The sequence below is a fragment of the Apteryx mantelli genome, chromosome 12 (genome assembly GCF_036417845.1).
Source record: "Apteryx mantelli isolate bAptMan1 chromosome 12, bAptMan1.hap1, whole genome shotgun sequence".
In the NCBI taxonomy this organism is placed as follows: domain Eukaryota; kingdom Metazoa; phylum Chordata; class Aves; order Apterygiformes; family Apterygidae; genus Apteryx; species Apteryx mantelli.
This window is the reverse complement of record NC_089989.1, coordinates 6694510-6706570: the sequence shown is the minus strand read 5'-3', so window position 1 is coordinate 6706570 and position 12061 is coordinate 6694510. Positions and strand designations below refer to the sequence as shown.

Below are 12061 nucleotides of genomic sequence, written 5' to 3'. Positions count from 1 at the left end.
GTATGCCATGGGGGAAGGTGAAAAAAAATTCAGTTACTGCAATTTTGTAGCTGCCATTATGGGATTATCTAGGCATGACACAGAATTATTCACAAAGAATATTTTTGATTCACTGAACAAGAACGAAATCAAGAAAAATACAGGAAGTATGAAAAAGCTATATTCTTAGGGACTAATTAAATTGACATGCATTTAAAACAGCCGCACAAAAACTGCAAATCATGCTCATTATTAGCTGGAAAGCTTTACACAAATGTATGTATTTCTACACAATTTTCAAAAGTATTACCTGGGAGGGGGCAACTGGTGGAAGTTGTGGTACAGTTGAGATCTGAAGCGGTTTTAGTGGTGTACTGCTAGCTGCCACCTGAGAAGTTTGGGGCTGATACTGGGGTAACAGATGGGTTGCAGGTGGGATTGGGCAAACGGGCTGGCTGGCAAGCACCTGCTGCAGAGAGGCTTGCTGTGACATGGGTTGCTGCTGGAAAGAAAAAGGGAACAGAGAAAGGTTAGGGCATGTCTACTGCAAAAGAGTCAGTTCACCCGGACATAGCATCCTTTTTACTTTCTAGCTAAAGTCAGCACAGAACTGTTGCTTGGAGCAGAACTGGTTCATAACAGAGAAGGGTGCTGCTCATTTAAACACTGCACAGGAACCTATGCTTAAAGCTCATTTAAATGTAAGATACATTACCTGAAAAGACAAATGCTAACTGTCTTGGAAAGGCTATTCGTAATAACTCATCAGACTCCTCAAATCCCTGAGATTATTCTAGCCGGCCCTGTAAAATCCCTATACTATTGACTTCAAAGATTCCTCCTATACAGATTATACCCAGGCTAATCTTGGCATTCAAAAGCTGACTACATAATATAGTAGGCATTAGAATATACAACACTTATTATACAGTATTCTATCTGATCTGATCTGTAAATAAAACACAATAATTAAAGCAAAAGTTCTAGCTGGATCCCAGTTATATTTCTGAGGTGCTATAGTAACATCAGGGCAGCTGAAAAGGCAGTTTTACCATTACAAGGGAAACAGTGCTCCACTGGCCTGCCAGACTTTATACAGTAGAAATAACAGAAAAAAATCTGCAAAAAAGCTGACAATAATGAGTAATAGAAAGTTTCACATTTTCTGTGCTACTGATATATCCTTCTTTGGGTCCTTTAATTAAAGCTGAAAGTACTTTAAAAAAAAAAAATCAGTTTCAGAAGTGTGGCATTGAGGCACTAAGCTGGCTCTGGATTGACCTACTTGGGACCATAGGATTTATTGATTAGCTCAGGCTCTGTACCACATAAAATCTAATACCATGCCTGAAGTTCAAAAGGTCTTTTTTTTTTTTCCTTCATCTTTTCCACTTCCCAAATATCGTAATATTTTGCTCTGCGCTTTTTCAGCAGCAGAATTCTTCAACCAGTTTTTTTTAGGTATTAATACAATAAAACTGTAGAAGACGAGTCAAGGAAGCAAGACATGCCATCCACTCTTAAACAGCTAAAACTCAACTGCGATTAGTAACAGTTTCCAGCACAAGTATCAGTGAATAAAGGAGTATTTGGCTACCAGCATCTAGTGTCTGGGGCTGAACATACTGGATTGCACGAGCAGTACAACGCGTGCTGGAGAGGGCACGGTGCAGGGACCTGAATATCTCTGCACAGCATCAGCTCGGCTCCTGTGGGATTCATTAGTCCTGGCTGGGCAATCTCTTGCCGCATTGAAGACCCGACACTGAGGTGCCTCTGCACTGTGAAACACCGCGTGGCCCCGGCCCCCGCGGGAGCAGAGCGGCCACACTCGCTCCAGCCGCCCTCGCCAGCGCGCAAAGCCAGCTCAGGACCTCGGTGTCCGCGCCAGCGTTAATCTGCAGCTCAGACAGGCTGCCAGCAGGCAATGGGGAATCGAGCACGCCGACCGGCTGGTCAACCAGCCCGCAGCTCAGAGGACACTGCATTGAAAGTACAAGGACTGCATTCATGGAGCTCAAGCAGTTTCCTAAAACTCCCATTTTCAACTCAACTTAGGTTTTACAAAATGTCTGTGAACTGGATGAAACATAAGGAGGGGAAAACACCCCAATAAACTATGCTAACTTAGCCTCATTATAACCTTGACATAATAAATGGTCACTGGATAGATACCCAAATTGGGAGGGGGAAAAAAAATTGAGGAGATGCAGTACTTGATCCCTAGTGTCTGAGCCACCAAAGTATAATGATAAAAGATTGTTGCATTTCATTTTATAGACAATTTCTCACCTTGATTTCACATCTTTTTGTTTACATCCCCTACCATTTGTTTGCAAAAGACTAAGATTTTTCACTGCTTGTGGTATCATACCTAGAGATCCTGGGAACACGAACTCTCCTGGAGCCAGGGACACGTTTGTCTCTAAGGCACAAAGGTGCTCTGGAAAATTCTGCACAGAACTATTACCGTTTTATCTATTTATGTTATTTATGTCTACAATATTATAAAAAATGTCTTCTAGCTTGCTGGTAATTAAAATCCTAATTTTGTAAAGATCATAAGCGTATACTTAATGCTAGACACGTTACCTAGTGTTTTACTGAATTTTCCCTTAAAGAATATGTTCTGAGATACTGCAAAAGTGCAGTCACCTTTCGTATAACTTATTATCGAACTCGAAGTAGCTCTTCTTAAAGGCTATCAAACAGGGACAAAAGCATTTAAAAGTTCCTAAAATTTTTAAATTCCGGTTATAAAAAGCTAAACTACCACTAAACTACATCTCCCAGCAGTACTGTGTGATCAGCTCAGGTGTTTTTACATTGAAAACTATAGTATAGTAAAAACTGAAAACTGGTCACGTTTTCTTCATGCTTCACTACATTTTTGAACTGACCTGAGAAACTTAAGAATAAAAGTATGAAAAGTCTAGTTTTGATCTGGGATTGTATCCTGGGGGCAGATTTATCCTTGGGGTGATTCCATTTAAAAGAAAGAAGTTGCCCCAGGCATGAATTTTGTTAAAGAGCTTACATCACATGATACATCTTAAATCAATGCCCAAAGGAAGTTAAAAATGTGTGTTTGGGTATGCAGAGAGAAAGGGAACTATATGCTTTCATTCATTAGAAAAACAAAGACAGACTAGTTATTAATCCCAGTTACTATCAGGGATGGAATTATTTCAAGAAACAGCCATGCTATGAGGAAAGGGCATGGAAAAAAAAGTGAAAGTTAGGGAAAGATCCTTTTCCAAAACAGTTTTTACGACAGGGAAAAAAAACAGCAGATTTTGAACTGTCAGCGTAAAGCTGTGAAAGCTCCAGAGGCTACTATAGATGTCTCTGCAATGGCAGCAGTCCTAAATTTGCCTTAAAAAAAAGTAACATTTTTGGCTGAGAGAACATGATGTGATACATCTTTACCCATTAGGAAAAAAAAAAAAAGATGGAAGACAAGACTTCACAAAAGCGTATGTTTTCAAGGAGACCAAATTACATGGTTTCTATGAAAATGCTTTCAGAAGAATATTGCATATTAAAAAAAAAGACAATTTTGAAGTAGTGTCATCTATGAGATAAATTTGGATAACCAAAAAGATATGGAGAGGTATGACATGCACTAGTCACAAAGTATGCAAACACTCCCCAGCTTTGTCAACGGTTTTTACTGAAGGAAGCCAAGCTTTTGGTGGAATCACAGAAATGAGCCACAAATTAACATGCTATATGGGTCTGTGGCTATGTTTCCTACAGGCTGACATCACCTTTGTGCAAGGAAGCAATTGTAGCCTTAACAGCTGGCCCTGTTCAAAAGAGGTGTTTTGTAAATACCTTTAAAGAACAGACATTTGGGGGGAATATGATAATCCAAAACGCACAAAGAATTACTATTTGGAGACAATGCAGACAGAGTCAGCTTCTTCTTTTACAAGATAAATCTACTTGCTGGATATTTACAATGAACTACATTTAACATACATGCACAAATCTGATTTTGGAAAAGGTGCTCAAGCAGCATTACTGAGTATTTAAAGACAATCGATATCAGGCAACAGACTCTTTCTGACCTTTCAGGAACACTTTGAGATGGAGGTGCCAAATAATAAATAAAATTAATTTAAAAAAATTAGATTTCTCAAAGCCAAGATACTTCATTGAGCAATGCAAGAGTTCAGCCCTATACTGTCAAGACACAATGGAAGAGGAATCTTGAAAGACATCAAGACATTACAGGGTATCCAGCAACGATTGCCTAGCCCTCTTGTTTGAGCCAAGCTATTTGCTTACTTGAAAAGCCAAAAACCCCCAGTGAAAAATGAAGCAGGTTAATCACATTTCTCCTTGAGTTTCTATTGCATTTCAGCTCCTCTCTCTGAACAGGCCTGGTAGCAAGTGGTCGAGAGCACGGTGCCGCAGGCGCCCACTCCTGCCCCGGTGCCTGAGCCGATCCCCCGTGCCCATGCACGACAGCCCCTTCCCTCCCCGGGGACACACCACCCCACCACCCAAGGCCTGCTGCTGCACGCCGGGACCCCCTCCCTCCCGCTGCTCTTGTCCCCTAAACCCCTGTCCCACCCCATCCGAGGCTCTCAAACAACAGCTCAGTAGTTTCAAACACATCGAACCGATGACAAGCGTTGGCTTGAGCAGAGCGCCGGCAAGGAAGGGGATGGGGGAAATACGTCTCTGTGGCAGCCAGCCCCTCACCTGCTGGCTGGCGAGCACCGGCGGCGACTGCCCCATCGGCAGGGACGCCACCGTGGTCGGCTGCACCACCGGGAACGTCATCGCCGGCTCTTGGTACTGCTGGGGCCGCTGGGACACGGCAGCGGAGGGAGCCTGGACCACGGGCAGGCCAGGCTGCAGGGAGGGAAACGCACCGTTTCAGAGACGAGAACAACCCTCCAGTTAAAAAGAGTCTCTACAACTGTTGGTCAAGGATATACTTTCCATTAGTCTACTCAATATTTAGTTCAAAGTGGAGGAAAAAGACATAACGAAAAGTTATCTGCAAGGAATGGAAAGCTAATTATAATCTAAAAATAAGCAAAAAGGTCAGCATTTCAACGGCAAGTAAAACAACCAAACTGCATTGCATTTCTTGCTGGAAGCAAGCCCACAAACCAGCAAAACCACAGAAAGCACATACTTTTATAGAACATATTAACAACAACAAGCCATTACTTTGGTAAAACAGAATTATCATCTTCAAAAAGACTTTTATAACTTCATAAAGAATCTTCATCTTCAAAAGAAACAGGTAATTTACTTGAATTGGAGGCCACAAAAATGAATACAGAAATGAGAAACCAAAATAGAGTGGAAGTGAAAACAAAACAAAACAAAAATATTTAAAGGATAAGGCTTGTAACAAGAGAGGGTCTCTAAAACTTCAGCTCAAAGTCGATAAATAGATTAAAAACAAACAGCATGCCAGACTGAGCTACATAAGCCCAAAACGAAAAATGACTACAGCTCCAGTTATGTGCTGCTGTGTTACCCTGGTAAGTGACTTCCCAGATAAATATATTGATATGTATTTTTTCCTGTAAAACAGAAGGTTTTGGATGAGATTTGTTTGCTATGTTTGTTGGGATTTTCAAGCCTTGGAACTGTTTACCTTTGATTCACAGAAAGAAAAACAACATGGAAAAAACATCAGAAAGCAAAAAGCTATGATGAGTCTTCTGCTTATGAAGAAAAAGTTATCTTTCCAAACCCCTAATAAAGAGGAATGTTTTTAAGCTTATTTACTGAGAGTCTATCAATGGAAAGAGCGAGTCTGCTCTCAGGCAATATGCCACACAGCTCAATCTAATAAGAATTTCCTATTAAAGATGTGTCTTTTGCTTGCTCTGTTTGGAGTTCAGTCAGTGCTTCATGCGGACAAGAAACGAGGAAGGATGCAGCCCAGCAGAAGTACGCACACAGGAGAGGCGCGGGGGGAGCTGGCTACTGATGCCAAGGATGAATTTTTTTTTCCTTCAGGTAAATGGAGCCACGTTTCAATGCATTCACAAAATACAGTTAATAATTTATTGCAGGCATTTTGGAAGAGATAAGGGAAAACCAGGGAAAATGAGGCACTTCCAAAGTACCTAGGGTAAATCTGGATCACACAAGGAAACAACCACTGGTGCTGGATTTGATTTTTCTTCTTTTAAGTCAAATAGGATGAAAGAAAAAAAATAAACCTACCACACCATTACTGTCATTTTTACTAGGCAGGTTGCTTCCACCGCTTTGGGTAGCTGCAGTCACCAAATTGTTCTTCTCTGACAGTGATGTTTTGCCAGGGCCAATTTTATGAGAGGGCTGGAACGGTCCAGGCATGTTGGCTTCCCCACAATCAGAGGATTCGAAATGCAGGATCTTTTCTGCAGCTCTTGCAGATCTCATGTGAGAAGAACTGGTCTTTTGGCTAATTATGTACTGTAAAGATTCCTGTAACAAAGACAGGTCTAAACTCCTGCTGCATGGCCTGCTTGTTTGGGAAAGAGGCTGAGACACCGAGTTTTTTAGAAGTTGGCTACATGCAGAGTGAGCACATTTAACAGGCACTGCAACTTTCAACAGTTTTTGATCTTCTCCAGAGTGAAATAAATGAGCTAAGCATGTCTGATGACACCATTCGAGGAACATCAACTCAGTAGGGTTTGCAGAGTTCCCTAACGCCACCAGCCACGACGCGCCTGCTTCCCCTTTGGCAGTCCGTAGCGCTGTGCCTTCCTCTCTGGGCCCTCCTGGAAGGGACACGGCACATGGAGCCAGAGCCACTACTGAGGCACTGTGGCGACAGCAGGCACAGTGGACACTGCGCTGCTCCAGTTTCTGAAGGACACAGCATGCTTATATCGTGCCCCTCACTGGAATCACCTGAAGATTTGTGTTCATTTCCCTGCGCTTGTTCTTGCGCCAGCAATTGCATTAAATGCCTTTGGTCAAGGTTGCAACAACACACGAACAGGAATAAGCATGAATGTCTGACTGGGTTACCAGTGCTCGATTTTGGAGCCTCAATAACAGAAGTACTTCGCCGTCTCTGTGCAATATTAAATTCAAACCAAGGGCCAGAAAGGCAGTGAATGGACATTCGGCCTTTATCACAGCTGGAAGAAATATCTGCCCCAAGAGGCTCTTGAACAAATGAAGGAACAGCAATGTGTGGCTATACTGACAATAAACAAAAAAACAAAGCAGTTCTCAAATACGTGCATGAGTTTAAAAATAGTTACAAAACTTTTTAACTGAAAGTATGATAGCCGCCAGTGAATCCTTTCTTAAGGATGGCAGCCCTAACCAGAAATGCATGATCTATTAAACACACATTTTAGATCAACTAGAAGTACATGTACTAAGCAAGTCACTGGTAGAAACGGAGGGAGGAAAACATGAAGCAAGCCTGGAATGCACACCTACTAAAAATAGCATATAAAGGAGTTTATTAAATATGATCTAGGATACCGAATGGTTTCGAAAAGTTTTAGACTTACTCCTGAGGGCTGCTGGTAGTGCCCCAGCTGCTGAAGGCTATGGGGCAAGGCCTGGCTCTCACTTAGAGGTGGACTATAAACCCGTTGAACAGCAGGAGGTATTGAATCAGGCAGAGATGAGTAGATGACACTTTGCTGGCTGCTTTGGGAGTCTGAATAAACAGTGGACCCCTGACCACTGTCAAATGTGCTGTCAGCTGAAAGAACAATATTTTTTATTAAGAACTCAACAACTCAAAATGTTTAAGTAATGATTTTACACCAAGGTCAATGCTGGTTTATGTAATCGGCATTCTTACTACCCTCGCCATTCCTATTATATAAATAAATTATACAACACAAATGCTATTTTCTACAAAAGGCACATACTGCTCTTTCTAAGCCAAAAATCAAGAGTAGTCCCTCAGGGTTTATATGCACAATGATATTTTAGGAACATTAATATTTCCTTTAAAGGACATAATGTTGACATTAAGAATTGCAGACTTTTTATGGATTTTGCAGGATGAAAGGATAGGAAACCCCACATGTAATGTTCAGAGCAGAGCATGGAGTCTTCTAGAGTTAGTTCTTCTGCTGATTCATTCATTTTAACATCTATTTGATTAGTGGTGCTGAAAATTTCTACTTAAAATTACAAAATTCTTTATACTATATGCTTTGCTAATTCATCGAATTCTAATCATCTTGAGTACACAGCATTATGTCAGATGAAGAATAATTAACAAAATAATTTAATTGGATTAGGTGAAAACATACAGTGGAGAAACCACAGAAAAATACATCATGGATTTCTTGACTGATTTAAGTTCATTGCTGAGACACACAAGCTAAAACCCACTATTTAAACATGCCTACAAACAAAGGCCCTGCATTAGAAAGCTGCAGGTTTAGGACAGCATCCACTGTAAGCAGACTAAGCAGCAGTACAAAAACAGGTCACATAGGAATTACAACCAATATGCACCATCATCTTGTTATTTATAAGTTGGAAGTTTTAAGTTACCTGTACTCAACAACAAAATAACAGAATGAAATAAAACTGCTTTACATAAGCAGCTACCTCAGTCCAGGGTTTTCGTGATTTAGGAGTGCAACTGAGAGCTCTGTCAGTGTTTCTCATGCAGAGTGTTAGCCCAGCTAATCTGCAGAATTGAACAGCTATGGGTGTTGGGCAAGCATGCCATTTCTTGTTGAATGGAAATAAATATTATAATTGTTTCATTGAATATTATAGGTTTAAAAAGGTCTTTTCAAGACTTTTGAAGCCTGTGAAGTACAGGTGCACAGTTCTTGCTCATAAGCTATTGCTTTTTCTTTTGAAATGGTCAAGACTGTAGCTACAAAGTATCCAAAAGACTAATAGCTTGTAAGAGACAATTAAAACTCATAAACCAAAGACAACTGTAATGCAGTTGGTTACGAAAAAAACGGCTTAAAATACAGATGTACTTAAAATATATTTCTTCTTGTGACTTTCCATCTTCTCTTTTTCTCCATCTCCCAAATAAGGTTTTACTTATTTGGATTTAAAATAACAAATATTTTTTTTAACAGCGCCAGAGATGAAACTTCAGAGTATGCATAACCTAATCTCCCAACTATGTTTTGCAAAATTAAACTCACTTCTATATTTATTCAATTCATTTACATAAAGAGCCAACATGGCCCTAATAAGAAGGTACGGATTTCTGTAGCATATACACTTTTATTTTATTGCAAACAATTATTCAAGACCTCAAAGGAAAAAAAAGTATGAGTTAATAGCACTACAGCAGAAGCTGTGAGTCAGTCAGATTTTTATAGAACATCATGCACTACACAGGTAATAAACTATTAGTTTATATTTCTACATTTGACCTCAGAATATCATATGAATTGATAGAGAAGTAATTTAGGCTCAATAGCGCTAAGCAAATGTTGAAAGACATGATAGTGATTCATCAAACAACAGCAAGTATTGATCACAAGCTGAGGAGTAGGAAGGAAACTGGGGGGTTTATATTTAGTAGAATATAAAACTCTGCCAATTCATTAGCGACAGAATCATGGGAGGCAAAAGTAGTCTCACTGTACCCCTGGAAACAAAAAGAACCATAATCATAGGGTTTCTCAAAGGAATTAGTACAAATTAAATAGATAATCTAAAAAAATAAAACTGGATTAATTTAACTTCAGAAAAAAAGCTTTGTAAATCCTATAATATTCTGAGTGTTATGCAAATATGGCCATTTCTTATATCTTGTAAAGGTCTGCTTTCTGTTAGAGGCATGCTTGGATATTTTAGTATTCAAAGTGGCACTCTATATGGCAATTTATACAATACCTGAATTAAAGCTCTAGCTGTCCCTTTGCTAAAGATAATGTCTATTTAATTTAAATATGCTTACATAAAAGTCCAGAACAGTAAAATGGAAAGATCATGATAATACTTTAGTACCAAAATATATGCATCACATTTTGTTAGAAAAAAATGTCTAGAAAAGAGATCTTACTCAATTTCAAATCTTCCAAGCTAAGAAATATCTGGCAGTGTTTCCTTGAAGATGTTTAAAGTTTGCCACACATCAACCCAAGTATAAATAGATTAAAATTTCAATAGCACAGTGGAGCTTGACTTGCTAACAAAGGTTGATTTGAGGGGGCAGAGACAGAGTCAAGTTATTTTAGATAAACACTGCTTCCTCCTGCTCTCCTGTTTGCTGGAGACAACCCTGATTCTCAGAAATAAAACCAAGAAAAGCTCTGCAAGCAAAGCTATGTAGGGTCTTATTCAGAGATGGACCAAAATCAGTACTGGGATTTAAAACGGAGATGTAAATCAACTTGTCTTGAAATAGCCCAGTGATCACTCCTGAATCAACAACCATCTGACTGTAAAGAGCTAGCAGATCATAGGTGCATAGCTATGCGGGCCTGGGGGAAGGAGAGCAACCACCTATTCCCACCCCGATAACGCAGGTCTTGCCTGCTTTGAGTCCACCAGCCAAGGGTGAGGAAGAGAGAGTGGAGGAAGGGGGACAGCACCAGCACCTGGTCTCAGGGACCCCCAAATATAAATAAAGGGGCAACACACAAGGTCTGATGTTCCCAACACATGTGGCCAAACCAGAGTTGTTACTTCCCAGAAGACAGGGAAATCTTGAAGTACACTATGCAACATTCAGAGATTGCTCTCTTCTTCTGTAGCTCTTTGCACAGCTTCACAAAAACAAGCCATCAAGGGTAACTCACAAATTGCAGGAAACTCCAGCATTTTGGTTTCAGCAAGGACAGCTCTTGGCTAAACATCTCCACATTGAAAAATCTGTCACTGTGATCAGTTTGGTGCCAGTTCTGCAAGTTCTGAAATCACATCTTATGAAGAAGCTTAGCGGTGATCCCAGTGCCCAGCACAGAGAAGTGAAAAGTAACCAGTGTCTTTTTAAGCATGTATTTTTGTGGTAAGAAATAGGTCTCCTTGCTGTTTATTTACAAATATGTTATGATATATGTGTGTGCGTATATATATATACATACATATATATATACACACACATAGTTTTTGTATTTATTCATGTTACACTTCAGTATTACTACTATTTTGAAAGGAGGAGCTTTCCCTATATATAACATAGGATTTCTTGACATTATTTCTCTCAAAATTATTCTGTGTCTTTCAGAGACACCTTGAGTTATTGTGTAAAAACATGAATAGTCTCTCACTGCTGAGCTCAGACTATTGTTGATTTTTAAACTAGGACGTTCATCACCATGCGCACTAAGCAAACATGAGACTTACATGCAACAGATGTGACGCTGGTGGGCAGGTTTTGCTGAAAAGGGTGCTGGTCCGCTTCGGGCTCCTCCGACTCCGACAGGATATGGTGACCGGTGTGAGAAAGGTACGTGACTTGAACCTGTTGTGCCTGTGGCGCCTTCACTTTCTCCAAACATTCAGAGTCTCGACGTTCCTCTGACTGTATCCTAGGCCAAATTCTCTCTCTTCTCCATAGTATTAATGCTACTCTGTCACGTATTGACTTCGCAACTATCTTGAGATCATTTTCATGAAAAAATCCAGAGTCAATCTACAGAGGAGGCAAAAACTTAGCAAGATCACATGTGCATGGATGTGCATGCACGTGCGCATACACACATATTACTTGAATCGCATATTACTCAAATCTCTTCTTAACAGATAAAACATCAGTTTGAAATAGCATGAATTACGTGTTTGTTCCTTACAAAGACAGGAATTCAAGACAGGGCTTGATGGAGTTTTTAGGGAAAAAAAACCTGTCACTAATGCATTTTAAAACAATAGTAATTTCTAAGACCTGAATACATAATTTGATGAATATATTGACCAGTTAACATCTAATGAGAAGAAAGTAAGTTTAATTGCAGATGGGTTCCATTTCTTTTCACAAAGACTAACAAAATAGCAAAAAGAGGAAAGAAGCATCTTTGGATAACAGTCTTTGAGCAATACAACTTGAGTAAACCACACTACCCTTAGTCAGACTTTATTGCCTTACCCTTTCCAGTATCCACAGCTCCCCAAATTGTGGTGCTTGATATCGCAGTAAGTCATGAAGGAA

General features: G+C 40.0%; 1 protein-coding gene across 10 annotated transcripts in view; it reads right to left on the bottom strand.

Annotated features, from left to right (window-relative positions):
- Positions 1-12061, bottom strand: part of WNK2 (WNK lysine deficient protein kinase 2) — a 125394-nt gene that overhangs the window by 47946 nt on the left and 65387 nt on the right. For 9 of the 10 annotated variants that reach the window (XM_067303797.1, XM_067303796.1, XM_067303789.1 and 6 more), the window contains exons 8-11: positions 11260-11548; positions 7479-7675; positions 4693-4845; positions 290-481 (exon numbers count right to left, since the gene is read on the bottom strand). In XM_067303797.1, coding sequence (XP_067159898.1) covers positions 290-481; positions 4693-4845; positions 7479-7675; positions 11260-11548 — 831 coding nt within the window. The remainder of the gene's footprint in view (positions 1-289; positions 482-4692; positions 4846-7478; positions 7676-11259; positions 11549-12061) is intronic. The other variant, XM_067303792.1, reaches the window with a different exon arrangement.